The 18,833-nt window shown below is 45.1% G+C and overlaps 1 protein-coding gene across 5 annotated transcripts in view; it reads right to left on the bottom strand.

The window, feature by feature from the left end:
- Positions 1-18,833, bottom strand: part of ARHGAP26 (Rho GTPase activating protein 26) — a 459,207-nt gene that overhangs the window by 165,176 nt on the left and 275,198 nt on the right. For all 5 annotated transcript variants that reach the window (XM_047778926.1, XM_047778927.1, XM_047778929.1 and 2 more), the window contains exons 15-17: positions 5,421-5,508; positions 3,417-3,475; positions 1,767-1,872 (exon numbers count right to left, since the gene is read on the bottom strand). In XM_047778926.1, coding sequence (XP_047634882.1) covers positions 1,767-1,872; positions 3,417-3,475; positions 5,421-5,508 — 253 coding nt within the window. The remainder of the gene's footprint in view (positions 1-1,766; positions 1,873-3,416; positions 3,476-5,420; positions 5,509-18,833) is intronic.

The following is an 18,833-nucleotide window of genomic DNA, read 5'->3' as shown; positions in this document are numbered from 1 at the left end:
TTCTCTAGCTGCTCCCAGCAGGGTTGGAGGCCACCTTAAGACCCAGGGGCCATAAAGCCATCCCGGGTATCCCCATGTATGCTTGGCTGGAACGGGTCCCTGGAACTTCCTCTACTTTGGTGCAGGCCTTCAAGTGTGCAGCTAAGACATAAACCAGCTTTTCTGTTTAACAAACGCCTGGCGGGGCCGGGTAGGAGAAGCACCAGGCTGTCATGTGAGAGCATCTGGAGCAAGTTTTTGGATCCCAGTTCCCATGATTTTAAACACACTTCATCAGGATTCTTTGACATTTTGGGGGCAGAGTCTCCCTACAAGCTTGCATGTTCTTGGCTATGCTTAATTGTTTCTGAACATGCAGTTCTGATTAGGTGTGGCAAGAAAAAAAAATGTGACCTTAATGGAGCAACCCTCGATTCTGCCGAATTGCTTCTCGCCAACATGCACAACACCCTCGTTCCTCCATAATGAAGACCTGTGGGACTCTTTATGGTAACCTGTGTACTCTCTCTCTCTACAACAGCAAGGGCTTGGCAGAAAGACGAATATAAACCGTGATAATCTCCATCATCAGAGTTTTAACTTACTCCAAAGAAATGACTGAATGGGAGAACCGAGGGTGGGTAAGGGCTGAATTTATGACACGTCGGTTCCACAGAACGGAGAGGTGAACAGTGTAAGCGAGCTGCCAGCGCCTGCCTTTTCTTATGTTCTAGACTGCAGTCAAGAGCATCCTCCAAGTTAAGAGAAGGTGGGAACCCACCCACACGTCGTGGCTGATACAACAAGGGGTACGGATGAGGCTAATCCAAAAGGGTCAAGCACCACGAAATACACACACAGTCCAAACCATTCCAAGAAGATAAATATTCCTAGCAGTGAGATGAGGCCCCCACTGATTTTCTGGGATCAATTCAGAGGGCAAGTGGGCATCTGCCAACGCCTCCACCCTTTAAAGGGCTTTAAATACATGCAACTTTATTTTTCCTTTTTGTTAAGGCTGCACCTACGGCATATGGAAGATTCCAGGCTAGGGGTCGAATTGGAGCTACAGCTGCTGGCCTGCAGCACAGCCACCGCAATGCCAGATCTGAGCTGCATCTGCGAACTACACCACAGGTCATGGCAACAAGGGATCCTTAACCCACTGAGCGAGGTCAGGAATCGAACCCGCATCCTCATGGACATTATGTAGAGTTAACCTGCTGAGCCACAATGGGAGCTCCACATGCAACTTTAAACATCAATGACATTATAGAGAAAGGGGAGCCTACTATGCATATTTGACAGTTAAAGAAACGAAGGGATTGAGAGGTCAGTGGCTTGCCCAGGCCCAGGTAAGTGGCTTGTTAAGAAGAGAATCCAGGCTTCTTTATTCCAAATCCAAGGTCTGCAAACCCACAACATATTCCTGTTTGTCCTGAATTATCACAAGAACATCTAACTCCTGAAAAATGTGCGTGGTGATCTGGTATCATGGATGACACATGCCTATTGGCCCCAGATGATCGCAAGAACACAAACTTCCTGGCAGACTCTGGTGGCCTGGCAGCAGGGGCGCCGCCCCGGCCTCTTTGGCAAAGCCCGTCTGCCGCCTGTGGCTGTTTCCCACTGCAGTTAACACTTCACGCGTTTCTTCCCTAAGCCCCCAGCACACCTGATGCAACAGTGGGAGAAGGAAACCTAAGCAGAGCCGAGACCAGCTTTAGAACTGAGACAAGAGCTTGCTGGGGGGTGAGAAAAAGGCCAGCAAGCCACCTGAAACCTACTTTGCCAAGTGGTTCATGAGCATCTGTAACATCTGCCGATTTTTCTCTGGGAGCCGATGGACAAGGCTGTGGATTTCAGAGACCCGAGACTCCTGGTTCTCCAGCTCTGCAAGGAAGGGTTGGGGGGGGGGGGGGGGAGACAGGTGATCAGTGTCACAGCTGCATCAGTTTACGACAAAACATCGACGGAAACCAAAGGCTGGACCCCACAGGCTGAGGGTTTCTCAAAGGACCAAGACCCTGTTCTGAGCACTCAGGAACAGGACGACCAGATCTGGAAGGGCTTTTAAGGGTGCTTTCTGTAACGGAGTTCATTTAAAAAAGCCCATCCAGAAATTCAAGCCAAAAAGATGACGTGATGAAATGGAGCCAGTGACCTGCACACGCACAGCAGGAACGAACTCGGGAGCAGCTGGCTCCCCCGAGCGACGGCTTCGCTTCAAGGAAGGAAGGAACTTGCTGCCCTCGTCCAGCGATAAACAAACTGTGCATGAACACTATTGCAGGGGCCTCCAATATCAAACTAACACCCGTGACGGCATCCAAGGAATCCAAGGGAACGGAGTTCTTCTCAAGTCGTGTGGGACAAGCAGCCCGGGGAGGAGAAAGGAATGGCAGATGGAATAGGAAATTCTTGCTGCCAACCTTTCTGGAACCTCAGTCATGGATGGTCCCATGCTCCTGGTTGAACGTGGGCACATGGCTTTGTGTCTGTGGGAAGCAGACACACCTATTTATAAGACTGAGGTGAGGTTTCATTAGAGAATGGTTGCTAGGGGGTTGGAATTTCTCTGAGAAAGCAACACATAAACACTCCCTTCACTTCCAGCCTTCTGCCATGTCTCCCCGCACCCCCCTCCCCCCGTTTTCCGGGGACCAGGACCAGTAGACAAGGCCCCCAGAACATTAGCTACGACTAAATTAGGCCAGTGGGAACTACCCAGGTAAACAAACACTGAAAGCCTCAAGGGGGCAGGGAGAGGCACAGGCTATTGATACAATAGCAGGGTGGGGATTCAGGCCAGATTTAAATCTGAGAGAGAACCCTGCTGCCCCTTACAGGGGGCCAGCCCCACGTAGACTGATTCCAGTACCCTTAGGGTGGTTTGCACCTAATCCCCATGTAGTTTAACACCAGTAATCTGACGCTAGGGACTCGGATGATGAAGCCGAGGAATGATGGGAAGCTGTAAACGCAAGCCATCATGGCAAAAGCGGGCTGAGACGTTATATAAATGGGGCCGTATTCAGAGAAACACATCCAATGCTCAATTTAGGTAATGTGCAAAGTCTGATTCATTCCGAAAAATGCTACTCCAGGCTGGGAAAAAAAACCCAGGGAGTTAGAACCTCAATAATCCAAATGAGAAAAAAGGCAAACTTGCTTTTCTCCCCTCTCCCCCCTCCCCAACCCAAAACTCACTTCCCAAGCTTCTCCCCTCCACTGGACTTTCGACGGGGTAAGGAGGGCCTTAGCAAGCTGACTTGGTTTCACTTCGATTCTGCGACAGTTTCAGGAGCATATATGTGAGTAGTTTATACCCGGAATAAGAGGGGTTAGGTAATACTTTATTTTGGGATACGGACTGTTTTTTGAACTAGAAAAATCGAGTCTCTTTCCCGTCAAACTGTGATGAAAAGAAAACTTACTTGCAGCTTTGATGAAACTCCTTTGAAACTGGTACATCATGAGGGGTCCTGGAAGCATTCTGGAATAAAAGGATACACACTCGTCAGCTGAACGAAAACGTGGTCTCTCTACATGGCAGGCCAGAGGCTGCCAGACTGCATTACGTTTCTCAGAATCAAAGATCACAGGCAAGAACAGCCTTCCCTCCAACTTAAGGTTCCCTTTTAAAAGGGTCCTGCAGGAATTTCACCTGAAATGTTCATTCTTTCTCCTTTTGAAGGGGCAGGATCCAACTGAGGTTACACAGTCACAACTAGCCACGTGCGACTGCAAACGTCTAGGACAAACCAAGAGACGTCCTTTTCAGTGACTCGCCCTCATCAAGAGCATCTGAAGACGAGTCTAAGACACAGGCAACTGACCCCGCATCTGCAAGTACCTGTGCTTCCACTTGCGTCTTCACAGCAGCTCATTATTAGTCACTTCATCTAGAAACGCTATGAGAGACTTTTGTGGGTGTTTTTGCGGCAGATTCACTATGGAATGTTGCTCCAGAATGCCAAAAGGCTAGAACCCCAAAGTGAGGCACGAGACAGTTACATTTTACATGTTATTAAAAAAAAAAAATACTTACGTTCTCTTAGCCAATCAACATTGACATGCGCAAATAAGTAATGAAGGCAAAACTCTACCCTATGGTTTTGTGTCAGCTGCAATGGTCATATTTGGGATAGGAATACGTTTAATGAATATGTTTATCTGTAAACTTGAGGGTATTTTTGTTTGTTTGTTTTTACTGATAGTCCAAATGACAAGCTTTCGACAGACTATCCATTATTCCTGGTTCAGATTTTATTTTATTCTCATTGGATCCCCTAATTCAACACTTCGTTATCACTTGCATTTCATCTTACGCTCTTTTCTTTCTGCCTTTTTAGGGCCGAACCGTGGCATACGGAAGTTCTCAGGCTAGGGATTGAACCAGAGCTGCAGCTGCCAGCCTACACCACAGCCACAGCAATGGAGGATCCAAGCCGCGTCTACAACCCACACCACAGCAACACCGGATCCTTAACCCACTGAGCGAGGCCAGGGATCGAACCTCCGTCCTCAGAGATGCTAGTCAGATTCGTTTCCGCTGAGCTATGATGCAAACTCCCATTTCAACCTACTCTTGACTCTAAGATCCTTCCAGTAATTCCTCAAGAGCCAATAAAACCTGCATCACCAATTCCTTTTATGCAGCCTGCAAGCCAAGTAATCTTCACAAAACTCATACAAATTCATGAGTTTCACCCATTTACTTCCCGATTATAATTCTCTTTGCTTAAGACCAGACCCCGCACTTGCCAGTGTAAGGTGAACACGGATGAGAATGATCCAACCCTCTCCCACACGTCAAGTCCAGCATACCTCTCAGACTACTTGTGAAACAGAAAGGGAAGTGGCTAGCCCACTGCCCACTCCCTTAACAATCAAGGAAAGGGTGGGAGGGGGCAGTAATATCACACATATGATTACAATGAAAACAGTCTCTTCTCCAATAAAGTATCATCTTCCAATCTAAGCCGGAGTCAAGAAGGACTGCCATTAAGTTCTCATTTTTAAAGAGCTGCATCAGCAATTTATCTACACAATGCACAGAATTCTCAACACACTCAGGGTGTAGAATCTTGGATTCTCCACAGCATGGGGTATGTGAATCCTTGTTTTCTTAGCCCATTATTCAGGGGGTTCGGAGAGTGCCATATTTTAGGTCCTGTTGATGGCGAATGGACACAGGAGCCTCTCAAAAAGAGTACAGTGTCCCAAATCACTCGTGCACCCCTGCACAGCGGCCACACCTCAACGATGGATGATTTACAACTGGTTGGACCAGCTGAGCTTATTGCTCCCACACATAAGCTCTTTCCACATCTCAGACACCCACCCAGCAGCTCTCTGGAGGCTGAAAATAAAACTGCTTTCTTCCTGATTGCACGATAACAAGCTGGCACCATGCCCTGCGAATGGAAAGTCCCTACCTTAGGTAGGTCTTCAAAGCACTAGTGATGGTCTTGATCTCCCATTCGGCACAGATATCTGTTTCTGTTTCAGAAGCCGTTTTGGGGTCTAAAACGAAGAAAAAACAATGGGTAAAACAGGACAGTAAATGCAGCTAAAAAACCAGCACACACAGAAACAGTCAACCTCCCCACTAAGCGAAGGAATCCAAAGTGAAACACAAACACCACCTATTTGTGCTTATTAAATGAGAAAATATGTTTAAAAACCTAAATATTTACTGCTGGCTAAAATGCAGTGAAACTGATCAGCTCAGACATGGCTGGAGGCAGATGAGATAAATCCAACAGACTTGAGAAGCAATTTGGCAGTATGTATCAAGGCGTAAAAATGTTTAGATACTTGGAAACAGTAATCCCATGTCTCACAATTGATCCTCAGGAAATACGGTTTGAGAAAGGCACACAGACTCAGAATGCTCTGTATACGCTGTTCTTCATAACAGCAGAAAACATTTTAAAAGAACCACTTAAAACATCCAATAGTGGGACGATTAAGTTAACCGTGGTACCTTCCTGATGGAACATAATCTTGCCTGCCCATGACAATGATGACTACACAGCAAAATGGAAAAGCGCTGGCTTATCATCTATGTCAGGCAAAAAAAAAAAAAAAATCAAGATTTAAAAAATTGTGAGAAACTCATATGAACAAAGGCCGAAAGGAAATACTCTAAAATTAAAATAGTGGTTGGTTTAGAGGGGTAGAACTGTGGTTTTTATATTTTCTCAACTATGACTTGATTCCATTACTACATATATTCCATTACTCTCTCTCTCTCTATGTATATATATCTATTTGGCTGCACCTGTGGCATAAAAAATTCCCAGTCCAGGGATCAAACCTGCACCACAGCAGTAAAAACACTGGATCCTTAACTTGCTAAGCCAGGAGGGAACTCATATATATATATATATGTATATGTATGTGTATATATATATTTTTTAAATTGCCCTAAACCAAGATGTGCAATGAAAACCACCGTAATTATATCGACGTCAACTCCTGATCATTTCTTCCTTTGTTTTCTCTTGTGCAGACTTTCAAAGAAATGTGTGTATTTCAAATAAGCCGTATGGTAAAAGAAGAGGTCATTTTCGTAGGCTTTCTGAGGGCCACGCAGGCAGGTGAGAACAAGAAGCAGAGGCTAGGAAACATGAACTGCTTCGCAGACCAGCAGAAGCCCATCTTCTCGCAGGTGAGGTAGCTGGAACTGCCGTCTTGTAGTGCGTTGCAGGGAGAATCCAGCTCCCTTGGACTAGAGACGAATGATCTGCCTCTCCGCTCCCATTCCCATTTTGGTTTGCACAGCGCCTCACCTTCAGGTGGGCTGCTACCCTTTGCTTCCACCTATCCCACACCCTTCTGGCGGTGGGAATGAGATGTCTCTGGACCCCGTGACTGGTTCAGGGATGGCCCAAGACCCAAGCCAGGCCAGTCAGAAGAAAGTCCAGGACTTTTTCAGCAGAGAGGGGGAAGACACCTGTTTCCTGCTCCGCTTGCATCTGCGAGGCTATCCATCTGCTCTAGGTGCCACTGCATGGAGCCTGACAGACAAAGCCAAGAGGACAAGAGCAGAAAGAGTGGGTCTGGAGGACACGGCTGGAGGCTTCGTATCTCGCCAGGCCTTTTTAATCACGTGACCCACTACATTCCCTCTTTTCCTTAAGCCAGCTGAGGTCAGGTTTTCTGGTTTTTACCATCCAAAGAGACCTGAATGACAGAGCAGGTACACGGAGACAGCCACTGGCCTGCCACTGGACTGTCTCTGAGAAGAAATAGGTTCCTCCTGCAGGGCCCACAGCCCTTCGGCTGGAAAGGGAAAAAAGCCACAGGCGGGCACAACCCATTTTCTATCTACTGGGAAAGAACCCGCTTGCATCCTCGTAGGAAGAGGCCAAATAATCACGAGTGACTTAAAGGATTTAGGCTTTAATCCCCAAGGAAGGACATCGATCCAGTTGGCACCTACTGCCCCCATCATGCTCTCCTGACACGTTTTGGACGAGGAGAGGCTAGGGCCCCCCTTCGATAAATGTGTGGCTCCTAATGGCAGTGTATCTGTGTGTTTGCAGCTGATCCTGGGCCATAATGATGCCTGTCCTATCGCAGTAAAAAAACGAGGAATAACCTAAAGGGCATGAGTTTTTCTCTAGGGCCATAGAATGGTAAACTCCGCAGAGCTCTGTCACAGAAGACTTCCGAAAAGTAACAAAGTGTGATTTTTCCAAATATCCAAAACCTTTGCAGCTTGAATTGCTTTCTCGTTGTGCCATCTCACACTCCCTTAATGGATTCTTCCTGCGAAAGTGTACGGACCAAAAACCTTTGCTTTTTTTCCTCCTCCTCCTCCCCTAGACACATGGAGAGCTGCCACGGCGCATGGCTCCTGGATGCGAGACAAGCGTTACTGTACATTTTTCTGAGCAACGAACCAACTTCTACCCAAGAAGAGCGAACATGACACCCAACAGGCACAGTTGGCAGGTCTGGGAGATGTGAGCTGTTCCACGAACCACATTTAGCAAACGAATGATTAGCTTCCACTTATTCGGGCTCTGTAACCATAGGAATATTGTGTAACCTGACAGAGGGGAGGGTCAAATTACAGCCCGGCCAAAGGGCTTTTTATAGCACCGTTGAGACAAGGTTCATAACTTGAGCCCGTCCATTTTAATGCACCACATGTCCAAACTAAATTGAATACAGCCTCCCAAGCTACCCCTGGTTCAGAAAGTGCCACTAACCGCCACACCTCCCTACGGATGCTCCCCTCACGTACAGAAGCTTCCTAGCAGCATCTGAGCACGATGCAGGTGCCCGACAGAGAATTCTCTTCAAAACTGAGTACATTTCTCCCCATCGTGCCACTTGATCACTTGGTAACAGAGCTAGAGGAGCAGTCCAACGTACAAAAAGGCATTATACGGGGACAATGAGATGAGTGTGTTTCCTCTTCAGCCTACTCCCGCATCTACGCAGAAAAGCAGGAGACCTGGACTAGAAGTGGTATTTCCAGGGGCAAGAGGTCTTAACACATGTCCTATTGGATCAGACAAGATCCAAGTCCACCATCAGGCTGCTGACAGAGACGCCAAGGACCTAGTGGAAGCAGTGGTGAAGAAAGTCACCCATGCAGTCCCCACTTCCTAATGACCCGTTACAGTGAATGCAAATTAAAAGCTCTTCTCCTTAACTGAGAAGGCAATATACGCACACATATATGAGAAGGTAAAAACATATTCAAGCAAAACAAACAGACACCCATCCAAAGGTACACCTTTCCTATGCTAAAGGCAACCCATAATACCAGTTGTGGGGGGGGGCGGGGGGTGAATCTTTAACAGTATGTACACAAACAGGCACTTAGAGGCATAGGTACCGCTTTCGAAAAACACAACTTGAAGCACACACTACAGATGTCGTTCTGAGCACTGCTATTTTCATTTAACGGTAGCTTAAGAAACTGTTCCGCATCAGTATACAAATGAATCTACCTTACAGTACTCTCCTGCACCGTCGCTAATGCCCCTGTTTATGGAAACTAAGGTTGTGCTCTCGTTTTGGTTACAGTAAACACTGACACACGCTACTGTGTCCTTGTATATGTCTTACCTGTAGGAGAAAGTCCTCCTCGTGGAGTTTCTTTTTCTTTTCTTTTTTTTTTAAACATCATTATTGCTATCCTTTTTATTGTATTTTTTAATGACTTTTTTCATTATAACTCGTTTACCATGTTCTGTCAATTTCCTACTGTACAGCAAAGTAACCGAGTCCCACAGTCAGATATACACATATTTTTCTCAAAATATCCTCCACCATGCTCCATTGAAAGGGACTAGACATCGTTCCCAGGGCCACACGGCAGATCTCACGGCTGATCCATTCCAAAGGCAAGAGTTTGCATCGGTTAACCCCAAACTCCCAGTCCATCCCACTCCCTCCCCTTCCCCTTTGGCAACCACAAGTCTGTTCTCCACGTAAAGTGGAATTTCTGAGTCAAAACATATGTGCATCTTTCATTTTGAAAGATGCTGCTCAACTATCACTTAGAGGTGGTATCATGATATTTAAGTATGAGTGTGACTGTGTCCCCAGATCCTTGACAACAATATGTAATCAAACGCTTTGATCTCAGTCAACCTGATAGGTTGAAAAAAAGGTCATCGGCTTTCATTTGCATTTTTTAATGAGAAGGAACGTCGAGAATCCTCTCTGGTATGCGTACTTTAAAATCAAGTTTACTGACATACACCTGGCTTTACAAAGGGCACAGTTCCATGATGTTTGACAAATATACATAGTCATGTAACCACCACCGCAATCAGGACATAAGTTATTTTTGGCACCTCCCCTCCTCCAAAAAAAATCCTCCTGCCCCTCTTTCTTTCGAGTCAGTCCTCTCCCTTCAGCTCCAGCCCCTGGCAACCACTGTCCAGAGCGTAATACTCGTAAACTCCATCCACGCTGTCCCTCACACCAGGAGTTCAAGCCTTTTCTTACTGAGTAGTATCCAATGTTATGGACATGTCACAACTTGTTTATCGACCGATTAACTGCGGGACATTTGGGGTGTTCCCAATTTTGGGGTGTTATGAGTAAAGCTGCTATGACCATATGCATGCAGGTCTCATGGACTGCCTTTTCAGCTCTTGGGTAAATACCTGGGAGTAGAACTGGGTAAAATACGTAGGCGTGGGTCGCAGAGTAAGTATATGAACTTTAACAAAATCGAGTTGTCTTCCAAAACGGGGGGGGGGGGCACTCTGCATCCCCACCAGCCAAGAGGAGAAGTCTACTTGTTTCAGTTCTTCATCAACACGTGATATGGTTTCATTGTGAAATTCTAGCTATTTTAGTAGGTGTGGAGAAAGAACTCGTTTTTAAAATTCGCTTTTTTCCCTGGCGACTAATGATGGTGGTCATTTTTCATGGGGTTTTTGGCCATATGTACATTTCCTCTCATGAAATATTTGTTCAAATCTTGTCAGGCTGGCACAGGAAACCAGGAAAAACGTCTTTGTAATCCTGGCTTAGAAAAGATTTCTAAAAAACTGGGTTGGCCATGCTCTTACTACTGAATTGCAACAGCTCTTCTTAACACAGTCTAGGTACAAGTCATTTATCAGATGTATATTTTGCAAATATTTCCTCCCACACTGTAGCTTGTCTTTTCTGTTCCTTCATACATTTTATTTATTTATTTTTGTCTTTTGTCTTTTTAGGGCCACACCCGTGGCATATGGAGGTTCCCAGGCCACAGCCACATCAACGGAGGATCTGAGCCGGGTCTGCGACCTACACCACAGCTCACGGCAACACCGGATCCTTAAACCACTGAGCGAGGCCAGGGATCAAACCCGAAACCTCATGGTTCCCAGTCGGATTCGTTTCCGCTGCGTCATGACAGGAATGCCCTTTAATACATTTTAAAGAGCACAAGTTTTTTATTTGGATAAAGTTCAGGTTTTCAGATTTTGCTTTTATGGCTCCAGCTTCTTGCGTTCTATCCAAGAAGTCTTTCTAAACCAGGATCACAAAGACTTTTTTCCTATATTTTCTTCTCAAAGTTTGAGTTTTATCTCCTAGGCTTAGAAATAAGATCCATTTTGTGTTAATGTCTGTATATAGTTTAAGGGATGAATTTATTTTTCTCTTATATGGCTGTCCAATTGCACTGGTACCATTTGTTCAAACTACTATCCTTTCCCCATGGAGCTATTTTTTTTTTGTCTCTTTTGTCTTTTTTGTTGTTGTTGTTGTCGTTGCTATTTCTTGGGCCGCTCCCGCGGCATATGGAGGTTCCCAGGCTAGGGGTCCAATCGGAGCTGTAGCCACCGGCCTACGCCAGAGCCACAGCAACGCGGGATCCAAGCCGAGTCTGCAACCTACACCACAGCTCACGGCAACGCCGGATCGTTAACCCACTGAGCAAGGGCAGGGACCGAACCCGCAACCTCATGGTTCCTAGTCGGATTCGTTAACCACTGCACCACGACGGGAACTCCTCCATGGAGCTATTTATCAAAGATGGATTTGACCATACAGGTGTGAGTCCTGTTTCTGGAATCTGCTGTCTGTTCCACTGATGTGTATGTCATTTCTGAGGAACTAACATACAGTCTCACTTTCCTGCATTTAAACATTAGGTTTTTGTTTTTTGGGGTTTTTTTTTTGTCTTTTTCTAAACTCTTCTTGAACCTTTCACACTCCATGACATCTTTGAGGAAGATGTTTTTATAAGCATACTTCCCCCATGTAAATTAAGATTTACTTTATTTATCTTACAGGTACTTCTTTCAAGACCAGATTTAATACTTAGCAAGGTGATCAGCACATTTGTTTACTCTATCCAATTATTTTCTGATTATAAAAGTCATACCTCTTAACACTTTAATCAGGCTCCTTATCTAGTGCCTAAGAATCCAGAGTAGCTACAGGCACCTCGGTTCTGAGATCCCAAAGCTCCTACTATCTCAAGGCCCTGTCTCGGGAGAACCCGCCTGAAGCATGTGCACAAGCAAAGGTGAGGGTTCGCTCCAGGCTCTGGGAACTAAGGATTGTGGTTAATAGCGACCTTCTCCCAGACCTGGCCATCATGGGTCTGGTCCCCTTTCCTGGTGGGTAAAATTGGAAGCACACAATTTGCATGGCTCTGCTGTTGCCATAAAGCTTGTCTTCAAAGTTTGTGCTGTTTCCACTCAGGTGAGCCTTTAGTCTTAGAAGTTGTCATAAATTGTCATAAAGAACACCTAACACTTTAGAGCTTCTTCGGAAGGAAGTCCTTGCTTGCTTTTGTTTAGGCTACAATTTGAGAGGGTGTTAGAGGTGAAGGGTCCAGAAAAAAGGTCCCAGAAGATTCAGAAAGATGGTTCATGGCTAGATCAGAGATCAGTGGATGAGGCATGCTACTGTAACTTGGTGCTTTAAAGCATCACAATTTAATACCTTCCGTGTGTTCCCTGCAGCACTAACCTTATTTTAGACATTAGTAAAACCAAAACCGAAACCAAAACAAAACAGGAAAAAGTTACAGGATAAGAAGTGAAAAAAAACAGCAACACTGAACGTGCATTCCTTCACCACTGTGAGATACTAATAAAGACCCACACGCATAAAGACCCACACGCATGAAAAGGGACACAGAGTCTCAACAGCACAGAAAATTGGGCTCCCAGCCAACATTCTGCCTGTCACTAGAGGAATATCCACCAGCAAAATGCAGGTGAAGCCCAGAAGACCATCAGGGGTAAGAACATGATAGGCAACAGCCCTCTGCCCGCCCTCAAGTATAGCCCAGGCCACACCAGGGAGAGGTGCCATGCTGCACTGGCGCCCCCCCCCCGCCCCCAACCCTGGCACCACCAGAGCAACACACGGGGGAAGCTCAGTATTCTGACATCACATTACAATCCAGGCAGTGAGATGAGCCTGAGACAAGTGGATGTGTGTCCGGTTCTACAAAGGGACGTGAGATCAGAAGGGGAAGGTCCTGGACGAAGCATGAGAGTGACAAGCAAGCAATCAGAGCCCACTTGAGCGTCACCAGGAAGTAACTCTCCTTCTCCCAAAACCGTGACTGAAGAGCCAACCCAGGCGAAACCTGTTCATGAGCGTAGGAAGGTCCACACTGCGGGACTGAAGAGTGCCAGAGAGGTGGACTGAATCATGTCCAAGAGCGCTCTAACTGCACGTGAGAGGCTGATTCTAACAGGATACAGGAAAACAGGAGCCAGACAAGGAGGATCTACACGGAGCGAATTGAATGGCAAAGATTTATCAACATCTCTGTGTTCTGGGTGAATTAAAAGGAAGGTTAAAAAGACGATAAAATACTCGCTGGCATAAAACACAGAAGCCGAAGCACTCTGAAAACATTTCCGAAAGCATCTTTTCTGTATTACAAATAAAATTCAGAAAATATGGAGATTATCTGCTGTGAAATTAGACATCAAAACAAAAAAAGAAACAGACTGAAATAATAAAGGCAGACCTGGAACGAGCGAAGTTAGGAGGAACACTGAAAATCTGATTATAAAATTATAAAAAGTTTATGATGATCATTGCGCAACTATGAATGTCATAAAATTCCCTGAGTTAAAAACAATTACGAAAAGAAAAAAAAAAAAGAAGAAGAAGAAGAAGAAGAACAGTAGTCCAAAAGAAATTTAAACAAATGTCATGGATATGGGTATAAGTTTTAGAATTTTTGCCATAAAGCAAAAAATCAGGAGAAAAACCTTAAAGACGAAAAGAAAAAATTATCTTTTAAAGAGAACTGCAGAAAAACAAATGGAAAAAGAACTTGTTTTCCTTTAGAAAAATGCATATGAAAACTCCCTCACTGGACCCCGATGTGTATAAGAAAGTGACTATGAAGTCGTGGAAACAGAGATATTTTCTCCTTATGTCGTTACTGGTCCATCAGCCAGGGATTTGAGGAAAGGGAGTGTGGGCTTCCATTGTGCGTAAATATACTCCAGGTGGATTTTTTTTTTTTTTTTTTTTGGTCTTTTTGCTATTTCTTTGGGCCAAGCGGCATATGGAGGTTCCCAGGCTAGGGGTCGAATTGGAGCTGTAGCCGCCAGCCTACGCCAGAGCCACAGCAACACGGGATCCGAGCCGCATCTGCAACCTACACCACAGCTCACGGTAACGCCGGATCATTAACCCACTGAGCAAGGGCAGGGATCGAACCCGAAACCTCATGGTTCCTGGTCGGATTCGTTAACCACCGCGCCACCACGGGAACTCCCCAGGTGGATTTTAAGGCAAACAAAAAGTATCTGAGGTCCTGGAATGGGGAAGGTCTTTTAGGACATAAGCCATCTAGAAAAAAGACAGACTTCATAAAAGACTGGACTTCCTAGGTATTTAAAATATTCCTAAGACACACACACACACACCAAAAACCAAAAGCACCATAAAAAAAGTTCAAGATAAATGATAATCTGGAGGAAAATACTGGTAACAGAGTCTCCATGTCTAAGAAGATCTTAAAATCAAAAGATGAATACATCAACAGAAAAACAGGCTATGAATACAAACAGGCAATTCACATACACACACAAAATCAGCAAGAAACACAGGGGAAATGTCTCATCTCATCCAGAATAATATTTTAAAAAACGATTAAAATTTAAGGCAAAAAAGTAATAGAATACCGCAAGGATGTGCGTTAATAAAGGACATTGACCTTAGAGGGTGCTGACAGCAAATTTGGGAATATTAATGAAAGGCCTTGAAGACATGTGTATACCTTGACCCAGCAAGTCAACATCCTAAAACAAACCCTAAGGAAATAGTTAAATATGCATATAAAAATAAAAAATAACAACAGTGAACATTTATTGACTAACACGTGGAGACTCAGGACTCAGCAACCCACATGTATCTTTTCATTTAAGTCTCTCATTAGTACAGAGGCAGAGGCTATTATTACAGATAAAGAGATGGAAGATTAGAGGGCTTTAAGTAATCTGTGGAAAGTCAAACGGACAAGCAGTTTAACTCCTCTAGCCTGCCCCTATGGGGATGTTTCCCTGAGTGCTTTCTATACGGTGAAGAACTGAAATCAGTCTATAGATCTGACAATTGGGGGCGGATCAAAGAGTTACAGTACGGGAGTGGGGATGGACCGGGAGTCTGGGGTTAATAGATGCGAACTCTTACATGTGGAGTGGATAAGCAATGAGGTCCTGCTGTACTGCACAGAGAACTGTACCTAGTCATTTATGATGCAGCATGATGGAGGATAATGTGAGACATAGAATGCATATATATGTGTGACTGGGTCACCATGCTGTACAGCAGAAATTGACAGAACACTGTAAACCAACTGTAACGGAAAAAAATAAAAATCATTAAAAATAAAATAAATGCAATTATGAATTATAAAAAAAAAGGTACAGTACATCTATACGTCCCCCCCACCCCAAATCACACTCTAGAGGAAGCTGAGCAAAGAAAATTAATTCTGTATTGTTACATGAAAAAAAAAAAGATGGCTAAAAAGGATATATGCACTGTGTGATTCCAATTTGTAAGCATTCATATGTTATAGAATATTATATTTAAAGGGTGATAGCGATAATGATAAAATGGCCAATAAAGGTAATCTCTGGTCTGCATGACTTTTATTTTCCTCCTTCTATTTTTTTCCATTTCTCTAAATTTGCTACTATGACCACTCATAACTTTTAACCAGAAACAGTTATTTTAAAATCTAAACAGGAAGAGGCAGACATGCATGGGACATGCTGAGAGCTATCCACATTTTTGTAAATGTTGAGCTAAAAGTTAGAAAGCTTCATCTTAACATTCAGGGAGGCGGGGGGAAACCCTAACAGCACACACACACAGAAGACACTTCATTTCTAGAAATGTACAGGCCTTCCGCCTCTTCGCTCTTCAAAGACGAGGGACCTCTGTGGCTCGGAGGAAGGGAACAAGGGTGGCGCTTGGTACGACACTAGCAGAAGGCCATGACCCTGGCCCAAGACCACGCTGCAGATGCTACGAGAAATTCCGCCAGCTTTCTTAAGGAATCCCAACCCTAAAGAGGACTTCTCAGAGTCTGGCCCTTCCATTCCTCCTCCGTCAAAAAGCCCCCAACGTATCACGAGTACACGACGGCAGCTCAGAGTGATCCAAGCCTCTGGTTTTACCTAAGTCACATCCAGTGACTACAGAACAAAGAATCCGTGAATGAACGGGTCACACTCAGCCCGGCCACGTCAGGGAGAGGTTTGGGAGCACAGGAGCTGCATTTCGCTGACACTCGTGGCTAACCCAGGCTAGGACAAGTCCCAAGAATTGATGAAGATGACGGAACGTTCACAAAAGGGAAGGGAGACAGGGCTCTGCCTTCAGGTCTGGAGCTTCTCTGGCCTAATGGGGGATCCCTCAATTTCAAGATTCACATAATTTAGCTTAATTGACGGTGAGACTCCTGGGTACCATTCACAACCCTTTGCATTAGATTGTGCACTGCGGGCATCTCTCAGCTCTGGCGGAACCTCTGTTGGGAATCCAGTCTATCTGAATGTCCTCCTGGAAGAGACGGCTGGCTGGCCTTGTGACTTTCAGCAGCTGGTTATTAGTTTCTCACGACACTTCTCAGATGTTCATGATTGTTCCCTGGGAAAACTGAGGAAGAGGACAGGACAACGATTTTGTTCAAAGGTCACTAAGAAAAGTGCTAACGACAAGATCTTTCCATACTACTCTTTGCTTATTAGCACAGCTGAGCTAAGACGGTTCTTTTTTAAATTAGCCAACGCATATAAAATGTCATACTTCTTTCCATTAGTGTCACCTTGCATATAATCATCTGCCGTCTTTGAAATCTCTCTGCCCCCTCGTCTCCCCTGGATCTAGTTGGTCACAGAGCCCTGTGGATGTTCTCTCTCCAGTCACTTCGAGCCTGTGCTTTTCCCCTGGTACCAGAGCAGCTATCCGGCTCAGCCCTTGATTGGCTATGTCCTGCCTCATCTATCGCAGCCATCCCTTCCCCCATGTGTTGCCATGATCAGACACGTGCTCCACTCAAACGAGCATCTATCCAGTTATGCCTAGCATCTAAAAAGTTGAACATATTTTTAAAGAAAAAAAAAATCTCCCAGCAGCCATTATTTCAGAAAAGCACTCTTCCATCATTCTATTCATAACCCTGCTTTCGTCCCCAGGGTTCTATGGAGGAACCATCTCCCAGAGGTGGCGTGGGATCACCAGAGACAAGCGTAGGATCCAGGCCATTGGGATCCACCTGCTGTAGGTCATGTGACCGGTCTGAGACTGGGAAATGAAACACCTGAATGGCCCCATATTGACCAGTGGTCCACCCCGGGACCTTCTGTCAAAACCATCAAGAAAGACACTCTCCTCTCAGTGATGCAAGGGCCCAGGACTGCTGAGGCTGCACCATCCAAGACCTTCCTGCAGAGAATAGAGCCCACACACGGACAGGCAGAGCTCATGGATACTGAGAAGCCAGAAGAAAGGGGTGGGAAAGGTTCAAACCAATGTGGAGCCACCAGACCCTGCCATGCTTCTGCCATCTTGGACGTGGCGGGAATGGGAACAAGCAGCCTATTCTGAATTGCCTTCTTGACACGTTTGTGCAAAAGAGTACTAACACACACAACGCCACTACTTAAAAAATTTAATGGCATCTTACTTCCTACAGAGGAAAAAAAAGAAAACAAAAAAACCAAATCCTTAGAATAATTTCAAGTTCCTCAACCAAAGAGGCCACCCCCGCTGTGCAGCTTCAACCCTCCTGTCCCAGCCTTAAGGACTTCCAGATATTAAAATAAGAATAATAATAGTGGAATCAATACTTTCGGTTCATAGTAGTTCTGACTCTGAATTCTTCTGTTCTCTCCTCCGCCACTCTGTCTTCCGGATCCAGTCTGCGTTAGGTGCCAGGATCATAAATGACAGCTTACATCCATAACGACCCCCTACCTGGACTCTTTGCAAACAAGGAATGACTCTGTCTCAAGTTTCATCTCTAGCACCTGACCATCGGCTTCAGAGAGCAGACCTTTCACAAACACACGCAGGTCAGATTGGAAACGAAAGACAAGGAGTGACAACTGTTAGATGCCATTCTTTCTTACGTTAGAACTTTGCAAAAATTAACTAAATCACCATACAACCCAGCTACTGCACTCTTGGGCATTTATCCCACAGAAAAAAAATTAACCTTCAGACAAAAAACCTGTACACAGGGTTTTAGCACCTTTATTTGTCCCCAGACTAAAACAAACCCAGCTGTCCTTCAATGGATAAATGGATAGACAAACTGGTCCACAGATACCACGGCCTATGACTCAGCGACGAAAAAGAGCTATTGACATACGGGACAGCTTGAATACCTCTGAAGGGAATTATGCTGATGGGAAAAAAGCTAATTCCAAAGGACGCCATGTATGTAATAACCTTGAAATGACAAAAATCACAGAAATGGAGAACCAGTGGGTGGTTGCCAGGGGTTCAAGATGGGGGTGAGATGGGAGCTCAGGCAGGTGGTGATGCACTGGTTCTGCGTCTTGACCGTATCAACATCCCGGCTGTGATACTGTCACTATGATGTAGCAACATGTTAGCACTGGAGCAAAGTGGGAAGAGGTTCTCCGGAGAGCTCTGTATTATCTCTTAGAACTGCATGGGAATCAACAGTCACCTCAGAGTAAAAAGTTTAGTTGGTTTTTTTTTTTTTCCAACACTAACTCTATCCCAAACCCAAACCAAAAATCAGATTCTCAGTGCAAGAGAACCTTACCAATAATCCGAGTTTCAAACAAAAGATCTCAGGGCGACTATCATACATGAGGGTTTTGCTTCCAAGAGGCAAGGAGCTCTCTCGA

This window comes from Phacochoerus africanus, chromosome 4, assembly GCF_016906955.1.
Source record: "Phacochoerus africanus isolate WHEZ1 chromosome 4, ROS_Pafr_v1, whole genome shotgun sequence".
Classification (NCBI taxonomy): domain Eukaryota; kingdom Metazoa; phylum Chordata; class Mammalia; order Artiodactyla; family Suidae; genus Phacochoerus; species Phacochoerus africanus.
This window is presented reverse-complemented; position numbering and strand designations above follow the sequence as displayed.